Raw genomic sequence first — 22170 nt, 5'->3', positions numbered from 1 at the left:
TGAACATCCTTGTGTCCACCTCCTCATGTGTACAATCCATCAAGATCACAAGGTGCAGATGCCAACACTTTCTCGCCATGGGAAATTATGACCATTCACAAGATGTTCACTGATAAGATGGAAGAGTTCTGACTTGTTTTCATATTCACACAGGAACTCCTGCCCGTTACTTGGTGCATTATTCTTCCTTTCGACATGCCTTCAGGTACCTTTACTCCTCTTCTGTCATGTACCAGCTTTCAGGCTGTCCTTCATTTAGATATCAAACACCATAAATTGCTGCACTTCACCACTAAACTGCTTACGGGTGCATTCCATGACCTTCATGACGTAATCATCAAATGGCACAGATGTTTCTGGCTTGATAACATTGATAATGGCAGCACCATCTAGGATGATCATCTGGGCATCTTGTGGGTTGACGGGGTCATGATGTTGTACTAGATCTTCAACACATACCAAGAGATCTGCCTTTGTCCCACACCTCATTGCTCCATAATTAAAGAGGGAAAGTGGATATGACTGGTTCTCATGTGAGAACAATTCTGCCATGTTTTTTTTATTTTTTTTTTACAACATGTAATTACAAGGAAATTATGTGCAGGAGGTGGCCATTTGGCCCATCATGCCTGCACCACACCAATACCAGTTTTAATAAATCCTTCAACACCCCTTCCCTTCGTGTGCAGCCTTTTGGCTGCTACACTGGTACTCATTTCACCGACATCGGAAGGATGACAGGCTAAGTCAACCCCCTGGTGTTAATTCAGTGGAAATGGGGCTTGAACTCAGGACCCTCAGATCCCAAGCCACCACCCTAACAGCTAAGCCAACACGTAGGTTTAAAGAGCAAATACCAACATATATGTTGGTTTGCCATACTTGAGAGACAATGGATAAGGTAAAGAATGAGGTATGATCATGTTTCAGAGCTTTCAACTGCTTTTGCTCCAGTGATTTCACTTTAAGCACATGTCTGCCAAAAAGTGAGAGATTTGCTTTTGTGATAGTGTCATGAAGGTGTGTCGTGCAGGTAATCAGACAGTCTTGGAAGAAAATGTCAAACGTTTGTCCTAGCTTCCAAGTCTTGTGGATGGAATCAACAATAGTACAATGAGCAACCACTCTCGCGTCAAGAACCAGTAGATCTCCAAAAGAGTCCATGAAGGAGATACCCATGTCTGACATCATTTTCATCAGGGACTTGACATGATGGAGAAAAGTTGCTTGTGTTCCTGGTTGATCCTCATGGTGATGAGTCTGTGTAGGAGTCCGTCTTGTCTAATCTATCAAGGAACACTGTCACAACCCAGGCCATCTCAGGACCTGGTACCATCCATCTGTGCAGGGCTGTTGGTTTCTCAGTCAGGCCGACAGCTCCACCTTCATCCTTGACATTGTTCTGCTAATGGCTCCAATCTAGGGACATCCTGGAAAAAGGACAATTAGTTCTGCTCACTATGAAGTTACCCTTGCAGAAATCTGTTACAAGATGTTTATAAAATGATAAAATGATCTTCACCAGTTCAAGATGAATGTCTGCCAAAAAGTGATCATCATTGGTATCTCCTGCGATGTGGCCGAGTCTTTGGGTCTCTCAGACTCTCACCGCAGGCAAGTCGGTGGTCTTTCTGTCTTCTACAATCTCCTCTCCGGCCTCCCCCCATTGCTCTGTCTGAGATATGCCCCCCTCTCGCATATTTCCGCAGGTGTGTTAGTTCTCAGACGAGCCTTGACAGTGTATACAAAATAAATTAAAAATGTAAGGGCTTACGAAGTTGTCACTCCCATTTTATCAGATGACAAAAAACAAAAAGGTGATATTTCAAATGGTCATCAACTCACCTTTCATAGAATATGGCTGCTGGATAACTGAGATATTGGTGGGGGCATACATAGAATACATTAATACTATTGTTTTTATTGGATACTTTGGCCATGAAAACATTGGTATAGACATGAAAATCAAGTCTATATCATTATTTTGAGCCGAGATATTAAGAAAACTATACATTTCAACGTAAAATGGTGGCCATATTGGAAAACAAAATGGCTGGCAAGATTGGACAATTTTGTCATGTTTGGATTCCTTAATCCTGAAAACACAGGTATAGACATGAAAATGAAATTCCTAACTGTGTTATTAGCCGATATACGAGACATTGAAAATTTTCATGTCACCATTTTGGAAAATGGCTGCCACAGGTCAAATCTGGTTGGGGTCCATTTTTGTAATAAACTGTGATGGGCCATAGTAACTATGTGCCAAATTTCATACTTGTATCACAAAGTGCATTATTTTTTGCAAAGCCTCCAGACTAAAGTGTTTGCTTGATCACAACTATGAGTCAAGGACATCCATTTACCTGACTGCCATAAATGGCGAGCAGGCACAGAGTAGGGCGGCCCATTTCGACCAGGTAGTCAATCGGGCTATGATGCACGAAGCGCGACACAATATTGACAAGATCCCCCAGCATGAGTGCAATGTGGATGTTGAGAACAGCCGCACCAAAGGCAAGCTGAAGCATACAAAATGAAGAGTGCACATATGTTGGTCTTTGGACATTGCAGAAGTAAAATGACTTTCCAATATTAGTTCATCACTATAATCAACAATAATACGAAATATAACAGCACAGTGTTGGCATTTAAATTAAATGTGTATAAAAAATGTTTTTTAAAAGCAACAATTAAGGTAAACTATATCAAACCATCCTTTCAGTGCTGAACAGGGTCAAGTTGTAAGATTTTACTTGTAGAGGTGAGATAAATACTCCAAATTTATGAAAAGCAATCTGTACCTTACAAGAGAAAAATCATTTATTTGACTTGAATGGAGAGAACAATTTTACAATGCATATTGAAGTGACTCAGAGCCTTTGTAATACACAGGATTGCCACAACATGGGGAGTAGGGAGGGGTCAGTACATTTATTACACTAGAAGCACCCGCTCCCTAAGGGAGCCGTCAAGGGGGTCATGTTATTATATTTATGCCTATTTTACTCCAAGGGGTCCCAGGATTACACACACAAAAAAAGGTTGCGATCGGTTCAGCCGTTTTTGCGGTACCTGGGAACAGACGGATGGACGGACGGTGAATTATAGTAAGACTAGAAGCACCGGCTCCATACGGAAGCCGTCAAGGGGGTCATGTTATTATATTTATGCCTATTTTTCTCCAAAGCGTCCCAGGATTACACACCCAAAAAATGGTTGCGATCAGTTCAGCCGTTTTTGTGGTACCTGGGAACAGACAGACAGACAGACAGACAGACAGACAGACAGACAGACAGACAGACAGACAGACAGACAGACAGACAGACAGACAGACAGACAGACAGACGGTGAATTATAGTAAGAAGTAAGATAACTAGCAAGAAGCCCATGGTAAAAATACCACAACAGAAAAAAAAAGGGAAAAAACGAAGCCTTGTATTCTTGCACTCGTTGAAAGAGCTCAAAAATGGGAGGTTCAAGAAGGAATGTGTTGAGTTGTATGCACCTGGCACTTCAAAGAAGTGAGTATAATGAGTTGAACAACTTATTGACTTATTCAAAACATTTGATTGGGTAAACTTACCATGGATTATATAAAGATAATTTTAGTCCTTTCATTATTTTTGTCCAAATATAATGCGTCCCTTCATTATTACTCCACCACCTTCCAATCTGATCTGCTCCTCCCACGCCCTCTTCCTCTGCATGCGTCTCATGTCACACCCATCAAACCTCCACCTCCGAGGTGTGGCCTGCTCGCAGGAAACCAGGGAAAGTGGAGCCTCTGCCCCATCGGTACGTTTTACTTGTTTGTTATCGTGGTTTTGTTATAAAAACATAGGGAGAAGTCACAGGGGGGCAATTAAATACTGGGGAAGTCATCCTTGATCACAACCTAATTAACACGGCTCCAACCCCAGTGTGGTGACAAGTAATGCTTAGGTGACACTTAAGCTCACAGTCTCTTTACACAATTACATTGAGATGTCTTCGACACATCCACGGACCAAACTCGATACAATCCTATCTTTCTTATGAAATCCCTACATATACCCCACAAATAGAACAAGATACATATATTGAAATTTAAAAAACAGGAATAAATTCCTGCGTGGGGCTAGTGTGAAATAAATTCTGACTCAATCCGGGACTCGAACCCAAGGACCTTATCACTTATCCGCCCACTGGTGCCTATACCACCGCGGTTGGACCATCGCGGTCGCGATGTACCATCGCCCTCGGCATGCCCACATCACGGAAACAGCCCACTGAGCTAATGAGTCTTCGGATATCCTCAGAACTTTCTCACACTAACACTGCAAGCTTTATAATGGTCAACGTCTTATGTGCCTGCTCGGCAGACCGTGTGTGTGTGCATGTGTGTGTGCGTGTGCGTGTGTGTGTGCGTGTGTGTACGCACGTGCCTGCGTGCATATATTAGAGATGTACCTCAAAGAAATTGAATAAAGAGGAATAAATTCCTGTATAGGGCTGGTGTGAAAACATTGACTCAACCCAGGACTCGAACCAAAGGACCTCATCATATCCTCAGAACATTCTCACATGAACACTGCAAGCTTTATCATGGCCGATGTCTTATGTGCTTGTGAGGAACCTCCCCCAACTACACACCACAGACAATCCCAGTTCCCCCTCTCCCCCCCCCATTTTCCCTCCTCAGCATCTGGGTTTGTGTTGGTCCGTCAACCTCATTTGGTAACAGGTCAGGTCAGGTATGGGAGCACGCGCCAGAGCGGCACGTCACTGTGTCCACTTTCCGCCGGTACTCCAGGGGCCTCCGTCTGGCCATCCCCCAGGCAGATGCCTGGTCCATCCCCATCTCCTTGAGATGCCGATCAACCTGCTGCAACCACGAGGCATGTGGTCAGCCCATTGGCCTCCTCCACTCCCGAGACTCCCTTGCTGAGAGAATTTGGTGAGCAGGATCAGCGTCAGGAAAATGAGCCACATGTCCATACAGCCGCAGCTGACGCTCACAAACTATGCAGGTAACAAATCTCATTTGAGTCTCTCTCAACAACCGCTCATTGGACACAAAGTCCGACCAGCGATAGCCAAGGATTCTCCGAAGAGACCTGGTACCAAAGGAATTAAGTCTCCGTCTCAGATCCTTGGTCAGAGTCCAAGTCACATCCATAGAGCAAGACTGGAAGCACCAAGGACCTGAAGACTCGAACTTTCATTCTCCCGCACAGGTACCGGCAGGGCCACACCCCATGATCCAGTGAATCCATGACTCCCCAAGCCCGACCCAGACGTCTGTTGACCTCTGGCTCACAGCCAGCAGAGACATGAATATCACTGCCAAGGGAAGTGAATCTCTCCGTGACCTCAACATCCTCACCACAAACAGTGAGGTGGTGAGGATTACATAAAACGGTGCAAAAATTGATCCCATTAACTGCAGACCGCAGACCACACACACACACACACACACACACACACACACACACACACACACACACACACACACACACACACACACACACACACACACACACACACACACACACACACACACACACACACACACACACACACACACACACACACACACACACAGGCCATTTTCCCCGCGAAAGCGGGGATTAGCCTTGCGGGCCCCATGACAATCTTCTCCACTTTACCCTGTTTTCTGCATCTCCCCTTCTTAATCCCCTTGCCCACATTTCCTCTTCCACCACCTTTGGCCAAGTTTTTTCTCGGTCTTCCCCATCCTCTACTTCCGACTACACTCATTTCCAACACTCCTCTCGCCCAGTCACTTTCATCCTTCCTCAACACATGACCCAACCATCTCAACCTGTTTCTCTTCACAACCTCCATCACAGACTCTATTCCCATCATCTTCCGCATGTCATCATTTGTCTTCCTCTCTCTCAACGATACTCTACACTTCCACCGAACCTTTCGCATTTCCACCCTTTCCAGCCTTTGTTGCTGCTCCATGTTCAGTACCCATGTCTCACTCCCATAAATCATCGTACTCCTCACACATGTAGCATACACCTTTCCTTTCAGCTTCAACGACACTCCCCTCTTCGTCAGCACGCCACTCAGTTCCCGAAACTTCTTCCATGCACATCTCACTCTAGCAACCGTCGAAGAGTCTGATCCACCTTCTCCATTCAGCATGTATCCGAGATAGCAAAATGTTTTCACCCCTTCCAGCTTCGCACCATCTCCAAGATCCAACTCAACAATTCCTTCATCTGCTGCTCCCTCGATGCACACCTTACACTTGAATGTAGCTGCCACACTGGTTAATGACCCTCTCACCCCACTACATTTTCGATGAACCCATTCAGCACACATTGTACACTGAATGGAGTTCACTCCGACACCCTTCCTGCACACAACACACGGCCACTTCCCAGTCCTTTCCACCTCACCACATGCTTTACTACTTGCCATCACCTTCGTCTTTCCGATATTCACCTTCAAACCTTTTGCCTCCATACATTGCTTCCACTTGTTCATCTTCTCCTTCAGTCCATCCATACTCTCTGCAATCAACACCAGATCATCTGCATACAGCAGCTCCCACGGTAAACCCTCCTTTACCCTCCGAGCCAGCACCTCCATCACAACTACAAATAGAAGTGGACTTACTACTGACCCCTGGTGCACAACTACCCTCACCTCAAACTCACTACTGTTCCCATCCTTCGTCCTAACAGCTGTGCGTGCTCTCTCGTACATGGCCATCACTACTCTGATCAACCATTCCTCCACTCCTAACTTCCTCAATGCCCATGCCATTACTTCGCGTGGGACCCTATCAAATGCTTTCTCCAGATCAACAAACCCAAAAAAACAACTTCTTCCTCTTCTCCATGTACTTCTCCTGCAACTGCCTTACAATAAAAATTGCATCTGTCGTTCCTCTTCCTGGCATAAATCCAAACTGCATTTCGTCAATCTTTACCTTCTTCCTTATCCTCTTCTCCAACACCCTTTCCAATACCTTCATTCCATGCTCCAATAACTTTATTGCTCTATAGGAGCCACAGTCCAGAGGGTCACCTTTCCCCTTGTACAGAGGGACGAGGGTACTCAGTTCCCAATCCACTGGAATGCGCCTTCTTTCACCACCAGATTTCAGATCTCTGTCATTCTCTTCACACCCCAACTTCCCGCTGCCTTCAACATATCTCCCACAACTCCCGTCGGCCCTCCTGCTTTTCTACTCTTCATTGCTCTTATAGCTTCCTCAACTTCCTTCTCAGTTATCTTCTCTGCTGGTCCTAAAACTGGGTTACTCTCGATGTTTCTATCCCATTCATTTTCTACATTCAACAGCCTTTCCATATATCTCTTCCATCTTCCTTTAATTCCATCTGAATCCACAACAATTTGTCCCACTTCATCCTTCAAGCAACTCACCCCCGTCACATCAAATCTCTCTCTCGCTATCTGCTTTGCAATCCTGAATACCGCTCTCTTACCCTCCTCCGAATCCAAGTGTTCTCCGAACATTTTCCTATGGGCCTCCTGCGCCTTTGCTACCTCTTTCTTTGCAGCCTTCTTGGCTTTCTTATAACTTTCATGTGCAGCCTCTTCTTCCACCGTATCCTTTGCCTTTTGCCATTCCTTGAACTTCTTCCTCTTCTCTTCAATCGTCTTTCCAACTTCATCATCCCACCACCATGTTTCCGAGTGCCTCGGTGGTCCTTTTGTCCATCCACATACCTCACCAACGGCTCCCAATAGACTATCTTTCATTGACATCCAACCACTTTCAAGCTCAACCACATCATCTTCAACCATACTCAGCCTCTCTCTTAATGCTTCCTTCACTGTCGCCTCTTTCAACCTCCACACCTTCATCCTCGGTTGGTACTTCACCCGCCGAATTCTCCGCGCACCTTTCACCCTTATATCGCAGACAACCAGGTGGTGCTGCGAAACAGTCTCCTCCCCTGGGATCACCTTTGTGTCCTGGAGGTTTCACTGCACCTGTCCACAATCACATACTGCAGACCAATCAGCTTAATTCAAATAATCAGCCAGGTTTTTGAATCCATCATCACAGTTAATACGAAATCCTTCCTTTTCTCTAACAACACTTGCTCAGCTTGATGCTGTGGAAACAAAGAGCTTTAAGATTATTGTAATTTCCCAAGATGAAGCTTGGTGTATGGGCCTATCACTTTGCCATCACAGAGAGGTTGGTGGTCTCTGTCTTATACTGCCTCCTTTATTTTACTGCACCCTCTGCTCTTTGCATGCTTTGTACCCCACCCCCCCTCCAACCTTACCGCCCCCCCCAGGTATCTGCAGGGCACACACAGTCTACCATCAACCCTATCTAGTGATACTACATAAATCCAGGATGACTGCACACTTCTACTCAGTTGTTCCTCATTTTTCCAACCTGTGGGACCAACTTGCACATCCTCTACAATCTCATTCCGCCCCCAAGTCTTCAAGACAGCTCTTCACTACAATCTCAGATTGTCCCCAATCCAAAATGATATTGTCGTGGCGCTGGCGGCCAAGGTTAATCCCCCTGACCCAATCTGTGGTGATGGGCGGTTATCACCGCTGGGCCCGGATGGTTGAGCGGTCTTTTCCTTATTAGGAGGCAGACACGTTGATCCTCAAAGATTATAACGTGTGTGGGAGGGCAGGGCGCAATGGTGGAGGGACGGAGGCACGGAGAAGCACAGCACAGGGAGGGTTTATACTCAAACCCCATGACAAATACATGCACACATCCACTTAAAATGAACACATTTAATGAAAATAGACAAATATTTACAAAGGACAAGATTCAGATATAACTAGAAGGGCACTTAGTAGAACACATATCTCCGCCACGTGCCTGATCCACGAGAACATATCAGACCCATTACAATTTTGAACTCGAAGGGCGCTCGGTAGAGCACATACCTCCACCACATTCTGCCTGATCCACAAGAACATATTGGGCCCAATACGTTTTTTTAAATATCATACTATACAGTACTATGTCGTTTTTGGACCAATCTCTCAATGGTGAAGAATGACTTAAAAAATTATATTAGTTGGATCGGGATCCAGATCTTCACCAAAATCGAATCAATTCTTCCTTGTCACACACCAACCTGTCCACCAAGTTTCATCCAAATCCGTCCACACCTTTTTGAGATGTTGTGCTAGATATCGTTTTTGGCCCGATTTCTCAATGGTGAAGAATCACTTCAAAAAAGTCGGATCTTCACCAAAATCGAATCAGTTCGCCCTTGTCACACACTGCACCTGTCCACAAAATTTCATTCGGATCTGTCCACAACGTTTTTGATATCCTACACACAAACGGACAAACAGACAGAAAGGGGTGAAAACATAACCTTCCTCACCTTCGGTGACTGAGGTAAATAATAGTGAGATATATTAAAATCTACGTCGAGGCGCCTCTACACACAGACTTAAATACAGACAAGGGGGAACAAAATAAAAGAAAAGCCCTCCTTTATTCTGGCACTTAGCTTGGTCCAGAGATGGTCTTTATGGAACGTGGATTGGAGGCGCTTCTATTTGCACGTGTGAAAGCATGCAAAATGGCGCCAAGTCACTCTCTCACAGCGGGGACATTCATCAGGCAATTCGTGAGCGGTATTCAACACCAAGGCTCAGAGACCCTGTGCAGCTGCTTCGTCTGTTGCGCCTGCCGATATGGTCTTTGTAGAATGGTGCCGTCCCCTTTGGTGACATACACACGAGGCCTCGAGGTCCATCCTACATGACCAGCTAAGAGTCGATGGCCAACGTCTGCTCAGTTAGCGAGCCAAATTGCCTCAGCACGAATCGGAGAATCGTGGAGTCTTCTTCATATGTAAAAGGAAAACCAGCCGTAAAGCCGTGTTCTTACAGGCCATCTCCTTGCTACGTTCTCGCTCGACCATGTGCGTCCCTCACTCTGCACTCGTGCGTTCCTTCTCTGAACTCAACTCACTGATGTCACACCGAACCTCCGTTTCCTCCTCTGGGGCGTGGCTTGCTCACACGAAACCCAGGAAGGCAGGGCTTCTGCCTGCTCAGCACGTTTCGCTCACTTGTAGATGCAAAAATGTAGAAATAGGTTACGGGGGGTGGTGGGGGGCAATCACATACTGGGGGAACTTATTCATAAACCCTATCTAAGTAACACCGCACCACCCACCCCCCCTCTCATGTGATGACAAGTAACACTTAAGCTCACAGTTTCCCAACTCAATTACATCAAGATGTCTCCAACACGTCCATGGACCAAACAACTCTATTCAATCCTAACTTTCCTATGAAATTCCTTCATCTACCCCCACAACTGTAACAATATTTTATATCCTCGTTAGCCCCTCCCATACCCCCCCCACACCGCCAAACTCTACCCCAATACCTTCTCCTTACAAATTTCCCATTTTCACTCGTGAGAGTTTCCTTCTGTATCCATCTTGTCCAGCCCATGCATCCTCTCTTGCCCCCAGACCCATCATTTGACCACCTGCCTCTGTCTTGGCCTTCGGCTCTGCTGTTGTTGCTCCCTCCCCCTCTCTCTGCTCTCTTTTGTGCTGTTGCATACTGATCCATTTAGTGTACGAGGACCAGCTTCTTCACAGGACTCTATTTTGTATACAAAAAGAAAGAAAGAAAAAAAAAAAGGGAAGGCAGAAGGTAAGCTCTGAATCCAATGTCATTAGTGAAGCTGCTGAGCTTTGAGCACCAATGTGAAGGTAACCATGTTGATTCCCCAGGAACAAAATCCATTCCAAAATATTCAGGTTCAGGTATTTTCAGATGGATTTGAACCCCAAAATCTCTGGAATGTCACGTCATTGTTTTTTTTTTTTAACAAATATGGTAAGCAAGCAAAAATCGATAACATCAGGGGTTTCCTTAGAAGCCGGTTACCGTCTACTAAGAGAAAAAATGTCAAAGGTCACCGCCTACTTTAGTGCCGATTTTTCTGTTTTTTTTATTATTATTATTTTTTGGTCACCACGAAATCTCAACACCCCCTGTTTTGAAATCCGAGACGAAAACACATGAGTATTTCAATAAAAGTGGGCTTACTTTTACTGTTCGTACTCTCGCCAGGTCTCGCACAACACTGAACTAAAAATAACACAAGCAGCTAAAACACGGCTCCTGCAATAGAGAGTTCTCTGCTTTAGCCTCGTTTTGGACTGTTGGCCTGATACCCTGATACAGCAATGACCTAAAGAAAATTAACTTTGTAGGCCTCACAGTTTTGGTGCCGAAACGATGGCATCGAAACGAAAATCCCTGTTTGACTTTGGATTTTCGAAGAAGTCCAAAGACATGAGAGGTAAGCTTCTGGCCATCAGTAATGGGTCTAAACTTGCACTGTTGCGAGTGCGACGTTGTTGTTTTGCGAAACACGTGTTTCACCTCGTCCATTTTGAGCTTTTGTCAAGTGATGCGGCTCCAAAATACACGGGCACCCATTGTGCCTTTTTAATTTATAAAGTAATTAGCCTATAAGCTTAAAGCAGCTTTTGTACATCTTATTATTCGTGGTTATTTGCACTGAAAATCGCCATTTATTCACTGAAGTGAAGGCCAAGTATGAGCAGCTGTGAACTGGCCAAATGAATACTGGCACCGCAGGTACATGCATGTACCATAGACTTGCGAGCTTTTGACGGTATAACAACACGATATTGGCAGATAATGTAAGGTGGAAGTTTAACAAAATTGGGATTGTGACTGATGCAGTATTCACACTTAGACTGTTTGATTGGTTGAATGATTGAAGCTTGCTGACATCGAATAAATAAATGATCATAAAACACGTGAAGTTAAATGCATGTTTATCATTCATTTTCAAACAATAAACTAGTCTAAAGTTATTTGTTTGAGCTGTTTATTAAATCAAAACAAAACACAATAAAATAATAATAAACAATATTTAACAAAGTAGAATGAAATCGAAGAGGGGAAATATGCATAAAATGAATGAAAGAAAAAAAGGGCCCTGGACCCCGGCCTAGGGCCCTGGACCCCGGCCATACAGCTGCGCTCGCTTCGCTCGCGGTGATGGTAACCTGCTACTTTTTAAAGGTAGCCTCCTACTCCAAAAAATAAGGAAAACCCTGTATTATATCCTCCCATCAAATTAAACAATAATGTTTACAAGCAATACTTTTGAATACTTTAAATGCCCTCATGTAAAACTAGAGGGAGAGCACTCGGTAGAGTGCAAAACCTCCGCCGCCAATACTGCTAGGTCACTCAAGTGAACCTGATATCCTATTCATTCAATTTGATGTCAACAGTGCTCACAGAGTTATTGTTTGCAACTTTCCCTTTTACTTTTAACTTTTACATTCTCAATTCATTCGTCATAACTAGATTCCTTGAGACAGAAATTGATTTTACGTGGGTATATCCACCTGAAGTTCCAAAATCAGCCGTAATTATAATTTTGGCATGTTTTTTGTTGGAAATCACTTATAACATTTAGCAATGCAAAAAAAAAAAAATCAAAATTTTGTTGAAAAAAAAGTTGCAAAAATTTTTTTCTCTAACAATTTTTTTTTTTGGGGGGGGGGGGGGGGGTTGGAAATCACTGAAAACATGTAGAAATGCAAAAAAAAAAATTCAAATATTTTTTCAAAATGGCCGCCATAGCGGCCATATTGGATTTTAGACCAAGTCGAAAATCTAATGGCATGATCGTTGGACCATACCTCATCCCCCCACCAAGTTTCGTCGAAATCCGTCGAGGAGTTTTTCCGTAATACTGTTCACAAACAAACAAACAAACAAACAAACAGAAAGGGGTGAAAACAGTAACCTCCGATCTTCGATGGTTAATTAACATCAGAACTAGCACTCAATTATAACACAACTAAAGGTAGCATGAAAATACTTACAATAATGGCCAAAATTAAAGATATGATCTCTGACTTCAAAAACGTCCAAAGAAGACTCCATTTAAACTCGGGCAGTTTCGGGCTCCTTGCTTGAGTCACGTAAAAGCTGTTGTTCATATCAATGTCACAACGGGCCAGAAAACGATTGCATTTCATCCCCAAGGCCACAACGATGCCCACAGAACCTCCGCGAATGGCCAGAACATGTTGAATGCGAGATGAACGTAGTAGAAAGGGCTGTGCACGTACAGTCCAACAACGAAGTGTTCCAAACAGTCCATTTTTACTCATCAGAGAAAAACACCTGCAGGTATGAAACAAATGAGGGGTTATAAAAACACCATAGTGAAAGCATTGCTTTTTCATCGTTTGTTGTAAAACAGGAGAGGATACATGGACACTGTTCGTGAGCTTTCTAGAACGTTTGTGAGCTAGGTAGTAGAGCAGAGCAAGAAAGGACAGGTCAGAGAGAAGAGCCATTAACTTATTTTTGTTTACCAAGTGCAGTCATGCCTGTGTGTTTGTGTCGAGTTGTTATCTTGCCAAAACGAAGTTTTGCAAGATATATTAGTCAGCTTGTATGTTTTTTTTATTTTTTATTTTGTCTGTAATCACGTATAAAAAATTCTGCAGAGCACAGTTATCATCGGAAATTTTTGTAACTTCACATATCAGAGGCCTATAGAGGTCCCTTTCGGTGCACAAAATTTTGAAGGTCAAGGTCAAAGGTCAAGGTCACTTTGGCGCAAATCAGGGGAGTCGACGAAACCCTTATTTTTTCAGTAATTTTGATCGGATCGTCTTCAAACTTCATGGGAATATAGTTCATGGTCTGGTGCTCAGCTGATTAATTTTTGGTGGCGATTGGCCTTGACCTTCATATGTTTTTTTTTTTTTTTGGTCTGTAATCACGTATAAATCACTCTGCAGAGCACAGTTATCATTGGAAATTTTTGTAACTTCGCATATCAGAGGCCTATAGGAGGTCCCTTTCAGCGCATAAAATTTTGAAGGTTAAGGTCAAAGGTCAAGGTCACTTTGTCGCAAATCAGGGGAGTCGACGAAACCCTTATTTTTTGAGTAATTTTGATCGGATCGTCTTCAAACTTCATGGGAATATAGGTCATGGTCTGGCGATCAGTTGATTAATTTTTGGTGGCGATTGGCCTTGACCTTCATGATTAGCGCCTCAGGTCAAACATATTTGACCTCAAGGTCAAATTTTCAAGTTTTAGGAACCATATCGTGTAGTACCTCAAATTGAACACCTCGATGAGTGCTTTCTAGATATGTCAAGCTTGAGACATTATGACGTCATTTTGTGACGTTATGAGGCAAAAGCATATTTTTCATGGTTACTCTGCAGAACGATTCTCATCGGAATCTCTCGTAGGCAGATATTCCTCAAGGAGTCGCTCCTGGTGGATAGCAGCTCTGTTCACCTCAGTGTGACCTTAAAGAAGTCACACGTGGTCACCTTTTGGCAAGATACAGGTCACCCTGCGGGTGACATTGGTTTATTTTAATCTTTATTATTAACTCAACATTTGGCTTCACCTGACTGCTGGTTGGACAGCAATTATAGAACTTTGGGTTTCGTAACAACGGGTGACTGCAACTATATATGGTAAATCTTCAGGACCTGATGATTTACACCCATATTTAAAATACAGACCAATTACTGCACCGTAGTCCCAAAAAAGGAAGCGAGACGTAACACTCACTCACTCACTCACTCACTCACTATGTACTGGTAAGTACAGTAGACTAGGCGTAAGTCGGCAGCGTGTAACTCGTCACTTCGCCGAAGTCGGCAGCGTCAAAAAGTCCCAAATTTATCTCATGTTAAGTCCCTTTGAATAAAGGGTCATCCCTCTGTAAGTCGTCATCTCTAAGTCGTCACTTCGTCTAAGTCGTCAGATGTTGTCCGTTCCCACATAATGGAAACTCAAGTAAATTACCACTCCCAACTCGTCACACGGAACTGCTGCCTCGTGAGAATCCCGATTTCATGGAATCGTGATGCTCGCTCATTGGTTTACACCGCCAGTGATAGGCTATTTATAATTGCGTACACACGTTGATCGCACTGCAGGCAGGACAATGGCGACTAAGCGTAAGCTTACATCTAAAACCTACCAAGAAAATATGACATTATCCAGTTTTGCGAGGCAAACCCACTGATGAAGAAAACAGCCATAGCTGAGAAGTTGGACATCAAACGGCAGACATTGAACGATATCTTGAAGAATAAGGGCACGATGTTTGGACAAGTGGAGAAGATCGCGAGGCCGGTGGTAAGTGTGAAACGCGTGAAACGTGTGTCCTTTGAAGATATCGATGACGCGCTCATCATCTGGTTTCGGCAAATGTCGGCTCAGCCAAATATTCGGTTGGATGGTGAAATGTTGCTGCTGAAGGCACGTAAATTCGCTGCGGACCTTGGGCATGATGATGCCGAGACCTTGCCGATGCACTGGATAGACAGATTCAAAGTGAGGTGGGAATCGGCAAGGTCAAGTGCGGCGAATCAGGCAGCGTGGATTCGGCAGTGGTGCACGACTGGAAGGATGGCAAATTGATAGACATCTTGGAAAGGTATCAGCCTCGGGACGTGTACAATCCCGATGAGACTGGGCTTTTCTGGCAGATGCTGCCAGAAAAGTCTCTGGGGTTCGTTGGTCAATCCCATCATGGTGATAAGCAGGCGAAGTTGTTGTCTTACAGTTGTTCATTATCTTTACTTTTAATAAACTGATTCATGAATTCCATCTTTGCTTGATCACTTTCCAACTCACCAATGAACCCCCACCTATGCCCCGAGGATTGTGTTTTCCTTTTGGTACAATAGCCGGCTCTCACACATATGTGTCCAGGCCACGCACGACTTCATCCTTCACCCCACAGTCATCATGAATGTTCGCATACGCGCAAGTCGTCACATTTCTAAGTCGTCACTTTTTTCTCGGTCCCGATGGTGACGACTTTCGCCTAGTCTACTGTACTTAGAAAAGCTATTTTATGTGAAGTTATAACCTTAACTTATAAGCACTTGACTGATTTCCCAACTTCCCGGATCATCAGCTGGGCACTCTTTTTCATCGAGGTTTCGATCCTTTCAGCCCAGAACCTCTCCAAACGGCAGATCCACAACCCTGGTCGCCGGTCCACATCAGTAGATTACTCAATATCAATGGACCACAACCTCAAAGTTGTGTCCAGACAGTCAGTCAACATAGCAATGCAATATCCTCATACAAATTTATATAATTACTACTTTTATTTAAAGTATTACTACATATGACTAACTTTAATCATACACCACTTTATATGATAATACATTAAGCAATAAATACTTCACCTTGTAGGCATGTCCATTACACAGCACCTACATCTAACCATAGACTCAAACTGTTATTCAAATATCAAAACTGTCATTAATAACCAATTTTAACATGCTGCACTGCGTATCTTAACAACCACTGCATATCTTATCGTACCGACTGTATTATGAGGGGGTTTGATCCCCGTTTGTCCTCAGAAGAGCAGGACCTGGGGCCACCGCTCACAATTAATTTTGTGATACGGTGGGTTGCTTTAGAACCACGAACGCCACTCAGTTAACCACGAGTTCCAGTGTCTACCGTCTAATTATGTCGTTTAACTAGAGGTCACATGGTTTCCTGAACGGGAGCATTCCCTTGGCAAAGCACCAATCTTATCTTGATTAGATCTTAATTAGGGCGACTGAGCATTTAACCGCTGGTGCGTGCTGACTATTATTGGTCAAGTCGTGTAGGCATTACCTCCCAGTCTATCTAGGTTCAGACAATGCTGGATCAATGGAAGGAAAGGACAAGCACGGACAGGTTGGAATGTCAACAAAGTAATTTATTAATAAGAAAATAAGAAGAACTTTTTATTTCTGTGTGGTAAAAATTAGTAAATTCAAATCAATCAAAATAATTGCAAGAAAATAAAGAATTAAATCAGGCACTGACAGAAAAAGAGACAAAGAGCAGATGCTTATGGGAAGAGAAATCGTTTCGCTCACCAAATAGAAGTCGTACGTCAAATAAAAACGTCCTAAAATGCGTGAGCGTGCCTTGTCCATGGCCAGCCCAAGAACCAGGGATGCCAAGATCAGGTGTCGAGCAGAAGGAGCATTAACGGCCCGAGCATCATCCACCGCCAGGAGCCACAACCGACAGGCAGCTGTTAGGAGCTGTGAAGCACTGTGAGGCGCTGCGAGACGCTGTGAGAAGCTGTAAGGCACTCAGGCTGTCACCAACTCACTGGCGCTGACTGACTGACTGACTGAAATACTCTCAAAGCTGTCAGAACCGCAACCAGCTATCGCCAACTGACTGGTGGTTGACTGACTGGAAAAGTAGTCTGACGCCGACTCACTGACGCTAACTGACTCGTTGTCAACCGACCCGCAAGCCATCTAACTGACACCGACTCACTGCCTGGTAAAGTCGTCTGACTGACTGGACTCCGACTGACTGGTAAATCCGTCTGACTGACTGGAATCCGACTGACTGGTAAAGCCGTCTGACCGATACCGCCTCACTGACGCCAACTGACCCACCAGCCGTCTGATACAGACTCACTGACGCCAACTGACTGGTTGTCGACTGACCCGCCTTGAACGGACCTCTCGTCCTCTTTTTATAAGGGGCCCGTCTGGACGGGCGTAGACTCCAGCCAAATCCACCCCGCCCAATTTGCGAATTGTTGCCGTTGACAACCACGCATGCCCCTCAATTATTCCTGGCTTACTGTGCCATGCCTGTGGTGCTGGACAAACTGCAAAAAGCAGCCACTTGTCAGAATTACCGAGCGAAAACGTGACATGATCAGAAAACGTCAACAGTAATTATCACCTCAATGTTCAGCCCAATATGAAAAGCCAGTTAGCATCCATAGAGCTGCTGAACGGGGTGTCAAACGTCGATGAAAAAAGGCGGGTGTCGGCGTCGGTAAAAGATACGGGTGTCAACGTCTATGAAAAAAAGGCAGGTGTCGAGCCTCCGTTGGGCTAACGGCTATCTCATGTGCATGAATGTGTCTGTCGTAAAGAGAAAAAGGAGCTTCCCATAAGAGAGGGAATCTATTCTTTGCCCTTCTCAACACATCACATTTAGAATCCCACCAGATATGGGGATAGGTCTATCCTGGACATGCATTTGGGGCATTCCATGTCAAGTGTACACACCCTCCCAACATTAATACTGGGGAAGTCCCCATATGTTGGTCATTTTCTCCCCATATGTTGGTCATTTATTCACTTGGGTGAAAAAACTCAAAATACCAACTTTTAGACCTGTGGGCCCATCGGGGCCCATTTTAGAGTCCCACCAAATTTGGGCACCCCCAGCTGCCCCACAATCTTCCAGAGGCCATATCATAGGTTGTAGTGGTCTGATTTGGCTGATCTTGGTATCAAAATGCTCGTAAAAGCGAGATCTTTCGAATCGCGTAAAGTAAAATCACTCCGAAACAGTAATTCAAAAAGTTATAGTTTGGGGCGCCCTTTGATCTTGGGCCCCCGCTCCCCAGCCAAACCGATGGTCCCGATTTTTTCGTGTGAGAATACCCCTTCATATACTCCAACACCTCAGCATAAATGAAAATGGGATCCCAATGGGTTCACGCATGGCAAAGATTTATGTTGGGGGACTCAGGTGCTGGACACACAATACGCCACAATACAGAATGTCAAATAAAACATTGGTTGGCAAAAAAATCTTGACTATAATATGCTAGGAAAAATTCTTATTCATACTAGTATCGCTTCTAGTTCCTGCATGTGCATGTGGAAAATTTACGTACAATATACTGATATAGTGTATTGGAAATCCTGTGTTCAAATATTGTGCTATGTATTGCAGCATATTGTGTGTACAGCACCCGAGTCCCCCAACATAAATCTTGGGTGGGAGTAAATCCTCCCCCCCAATCACTCATCGCACCATGCATACCACATTCGCTCCATACACTCAGGCGCGTTGGCCCTCACTCACTCAACATGTACATTTTCCACTCTTCAACTTTCCACACTGAACACTGCCATTCTACTCCCTAAATCCCTCAACTAACTCGTGCTCCCTCGTCATCCCTTACAATATAGCAGATTCTTTTACTCTACGTAGCTAAGCTACGTCCCCTCTACACATTTAAAGTTTGTCTTTGTCCTCAAATCCAAAAATCCATCTCCCATCCTAAATCTATCCGAAAATCCCTCGAACTAATACCTTCCACGGCTCCATGAGGAACCACTCACGTCCCCATGAAGCCGGTCTAACTAACACTAACCCTTCCCCCTAACTAATGATGTTCCTGTGCCCCAAACAAGGGGGTCTTCCACCCCTTGCCCAGGAATCCTGTTTACCTGAAACGGCGAGTCTTGCTTTCCTTTTTTCTTTTTTCTATGCGTGCACCAGCGCGACAACTCGCAACCTGCGCTCTTTTCCCATGACGTCATGGCAGTCGCTTGCGCTTCGCGCACCTCGTCCCTTCTTGGACGGTGACGTCCGGCAGGGATCACCTCCTGCCGGATTCCAACCATGCAGCCACGACGTCACTGCGCATCCCAAGCAAGTCTCGTGTTTCGAGGGGTTCCCCACGCGAGCACATGTGTTCTGCTCATGGAGCTTTACACACACGCTCGCCTGGAGAACCCATCCGGTCCAAATTCTTCTCCCAGCCTACCTTCTGTCCGTCCGCGGGATCGGCTAACATCCACCGCGTGCGTTTCCGGACCAGATTTCACTCGCGCAGGCGCGTACGCGGCGGCCTTGTGCGAAGCACAGCACGGACCTCGCACGTGCTGCCGTGAGAATCCGGCACGGTCCCCAAAACAGCTACGGCCGCTACTCGGCCTTTGTCTCTTGTCTGGTGCCGTCTACGTTGCCATTCAATACACGCACTCCCGTGTGCCATGACGCTCACACACCTTACCATGACACTCAGACACGCAGTTGCGTGTTCCCGCATACCGACTGTCATCTCCCTATCATACCGCGCCCTCACACACGTGGTTTGTCTCAAGCTCGCCATTTCACTCACACACGGTGTTTCTTCCGCACATCGTGCTTCTTCCACACACGCGGTTTCTTTCAAACAACGCCTTTCACCAATGCTATGCTCGCGTTTCAGCACACATTCCGCCACACTCGTAATTCGCTCTACCACAAGGGGTCTCGTGGCCTTCACACCCCCTAAGCTCCGCATGTACCCATTCACAGCACTTGCCCCCTCGAACTCGCAAAGCTGGACCGGACTCATCTGGTCGCGATCCGCTTCAAGGGGGAATATTCCCTCCCCCCGTTCCTGATGGAGGCTATCCTGCTGCTTGCACCGGGTCATGACACCTTCCGCCAGCTCCCCCTCATTGTCCCTCGCTAACTCTATTTTGTGTGTTTGGTTTCTTCCAATTCATCCTCTATCTCCTCTATCTCCCGTGTCTCTTTTATTTCTTTTAATTCCTGCGTCTCCCTTCATGTCTCTGTTAATTCTATTTCCTTCGTCGTCTTTACGTGTCTTGTACACGTCTCAGTCACCCCATTTAATTTTTCCTTCTGTCACCGTCACTCTCTCTGTTACGACTTTCGCCCAACACGTCTCCCGAATTATTTTGTCGGCGTCTCTCGTCATGACCTCCCCCGTTTCCATCGTGGGCCGCACAGCCGTTGCACTCCCTCCCAGCTCGTTCACTCCAACACATGGCGCCGCCATTTTGTGCTCTGTTGTCCGCGTTTCGTCGCACGCAATTGCCATTATGCCCTCTGTGCCCGCCTGCAGGCTTCGCCCTATGCGCTGAATCTCACCCCGCATTTCTTTCATTTCGTTTTTCATTTGCTGAGCATTTGCATCCATTTTGTTTTTTATTTCTTCCTTCATTTCCTTTTTCATGCCATCCATTTTGTCGTTTATTTTGCACGCATTTTCATTTATGTTGCTTTCATTTCGTCTTTTGTGGCTATGTTATCCTTCATCCCTTGCATCATCTGCATCAACATTTCCCCCACTCGGCTGAATTCAGCTGACTCCAACGAAGCCGAATCGCCTCGGTCGGTCGCGGCTTCGCTGGGGACCGGGGAGGGATTTTGACGGAGGAGGGTGGGGTGTCATACACCGCGGCCACCCCCACGCCCATTTTGGGCTCTGGCTTTGTTTGCTGGGGGGTGTTCAACCTGCATGGGAATGTCCTGCATGGTGTTCTCGTCCTGAGCCATAGATTCTAACATTTCTAAATCCATCTCTAATTCTAATCCCTCCTGCCCCCGCTCACCTCGAACTGCCATTTTGCATATCGGTAATAATTTATACGCTCTGAATTTTGGGGACACGGAGGGTTGCTTCGCACACCCTTGATCCGGTTCCCGTTAATTTAGATCGGAGGCGAGAGAGTTTGTATCCCACTCCTTGACAACAGTGTTGTGGTTTCCACCCGTTTGGCGTGCGGGCGACCGCTTTTAACTAATCGCGGCCGCACGCGCCCACCGGACGGGTAATCCAGTCGTAGCTTTCCGGATCAACGCCGAAATCCAGCTACGGGTGTGTTTTTAAAGCACACCACAACCTTGTCAATAATCTTCCCGCGCTACAGGGTCCGATCGCCGAATGGTCGATTTACCTAATTATTCGCGCGGGCAGACTACCGAGAGATTGTACCTCAACCGGACCTGCTTGGAAACAAGCCGCTTAAGCAGCTCGCTCCGTTTGCGATTTGCCGTGCGGTGTATTATTGCGAGGCCCCGTTGGACCGGATTATCTTATTGGCTATTAAAAGCCAGCTAATATTCCGTACGTAATTACAGCAGCTCAATGGAGGAAGGGGACGCAACGAGCAGGTGAACATTTAAACAATGACATTTATTGGTCACATATATGCACTCATGCAGTCAACGAAGCAATGCAGGTATCCCAAACACGAATGCAATGAATGGAAGGGGGGTAGGGACAAGACACGAGGAAACAAAAGACCTGCAGCCGTATCTATTTATTATGTACTTAACCAGTTTTACTTAAGGCCCGGTCACACCTTGACGTTTTAGCCAATGTATGCCGATTTTTGAATTTTTTTTCTAAAACGCTGGCACACGTTGAATACGTTATGGGTAAGTTTTGATAACATTGAGAGCACGCTGGCATACGTCGTAGTACGTTGACATATGTCGTTGTACGTTGGCTTTAAACGTTGTACTTTTCGGTTGTCCTCAAATTTTTTCATGCTTGAAATTTCACGACGTATGCCGGCGTATGACTCACACGT

At 45.3% G+C, this 22170-nt stretch overlaps 1 protein-coding gene across 1 annotated transcript in view; it reads right to left on the bottom strand.

The window, feature by feature from the left end:
• LOC147030114 (mitochondrial potassium channel ATP-binding subunit-like) overlaps positions 1-22170 on the bottom strand; it is a 128181-nt gene that overhangs the window by 88767 nt on the left and 17244 nt on the right. Inside the window, exons 2-3 of the mRNA XM_085873825.1 lie at positions 12888-13191; positions 2367-2522 (exon numbers count right to left, since the gene is read on the bottom strand). Coding sequence (XP_085729951.1) covers positions 2367-2522; positions 12888-13191 — 460 coding nt within the window. The remainder of the gene's footprint in view (positions 1-2366; positions 2523-12887; positions 13192-22170) is intronic.

Source organism: Eptatretus burgeri, chromosome 3 (genome assembly GCF_056783735.1).
Source record: "Eptatretus burgeri isolate ZD-2024b chromosome 3, Ebu_testis_v1, whole genome shotgun sequence".
In the NCBI taxonomy this organism is placed as follows: Eukaryota; Metazoa; Chordata; class Myxini; order Myxiniformes; family Myxinidae; genus Eptatretus; species Eptatretus burgeri.
The sequence above is the reverse complement of the archived record's forward strand: the minus strand, read 5'-3'. Positions and strand labels throughout refer to the sequence as shown.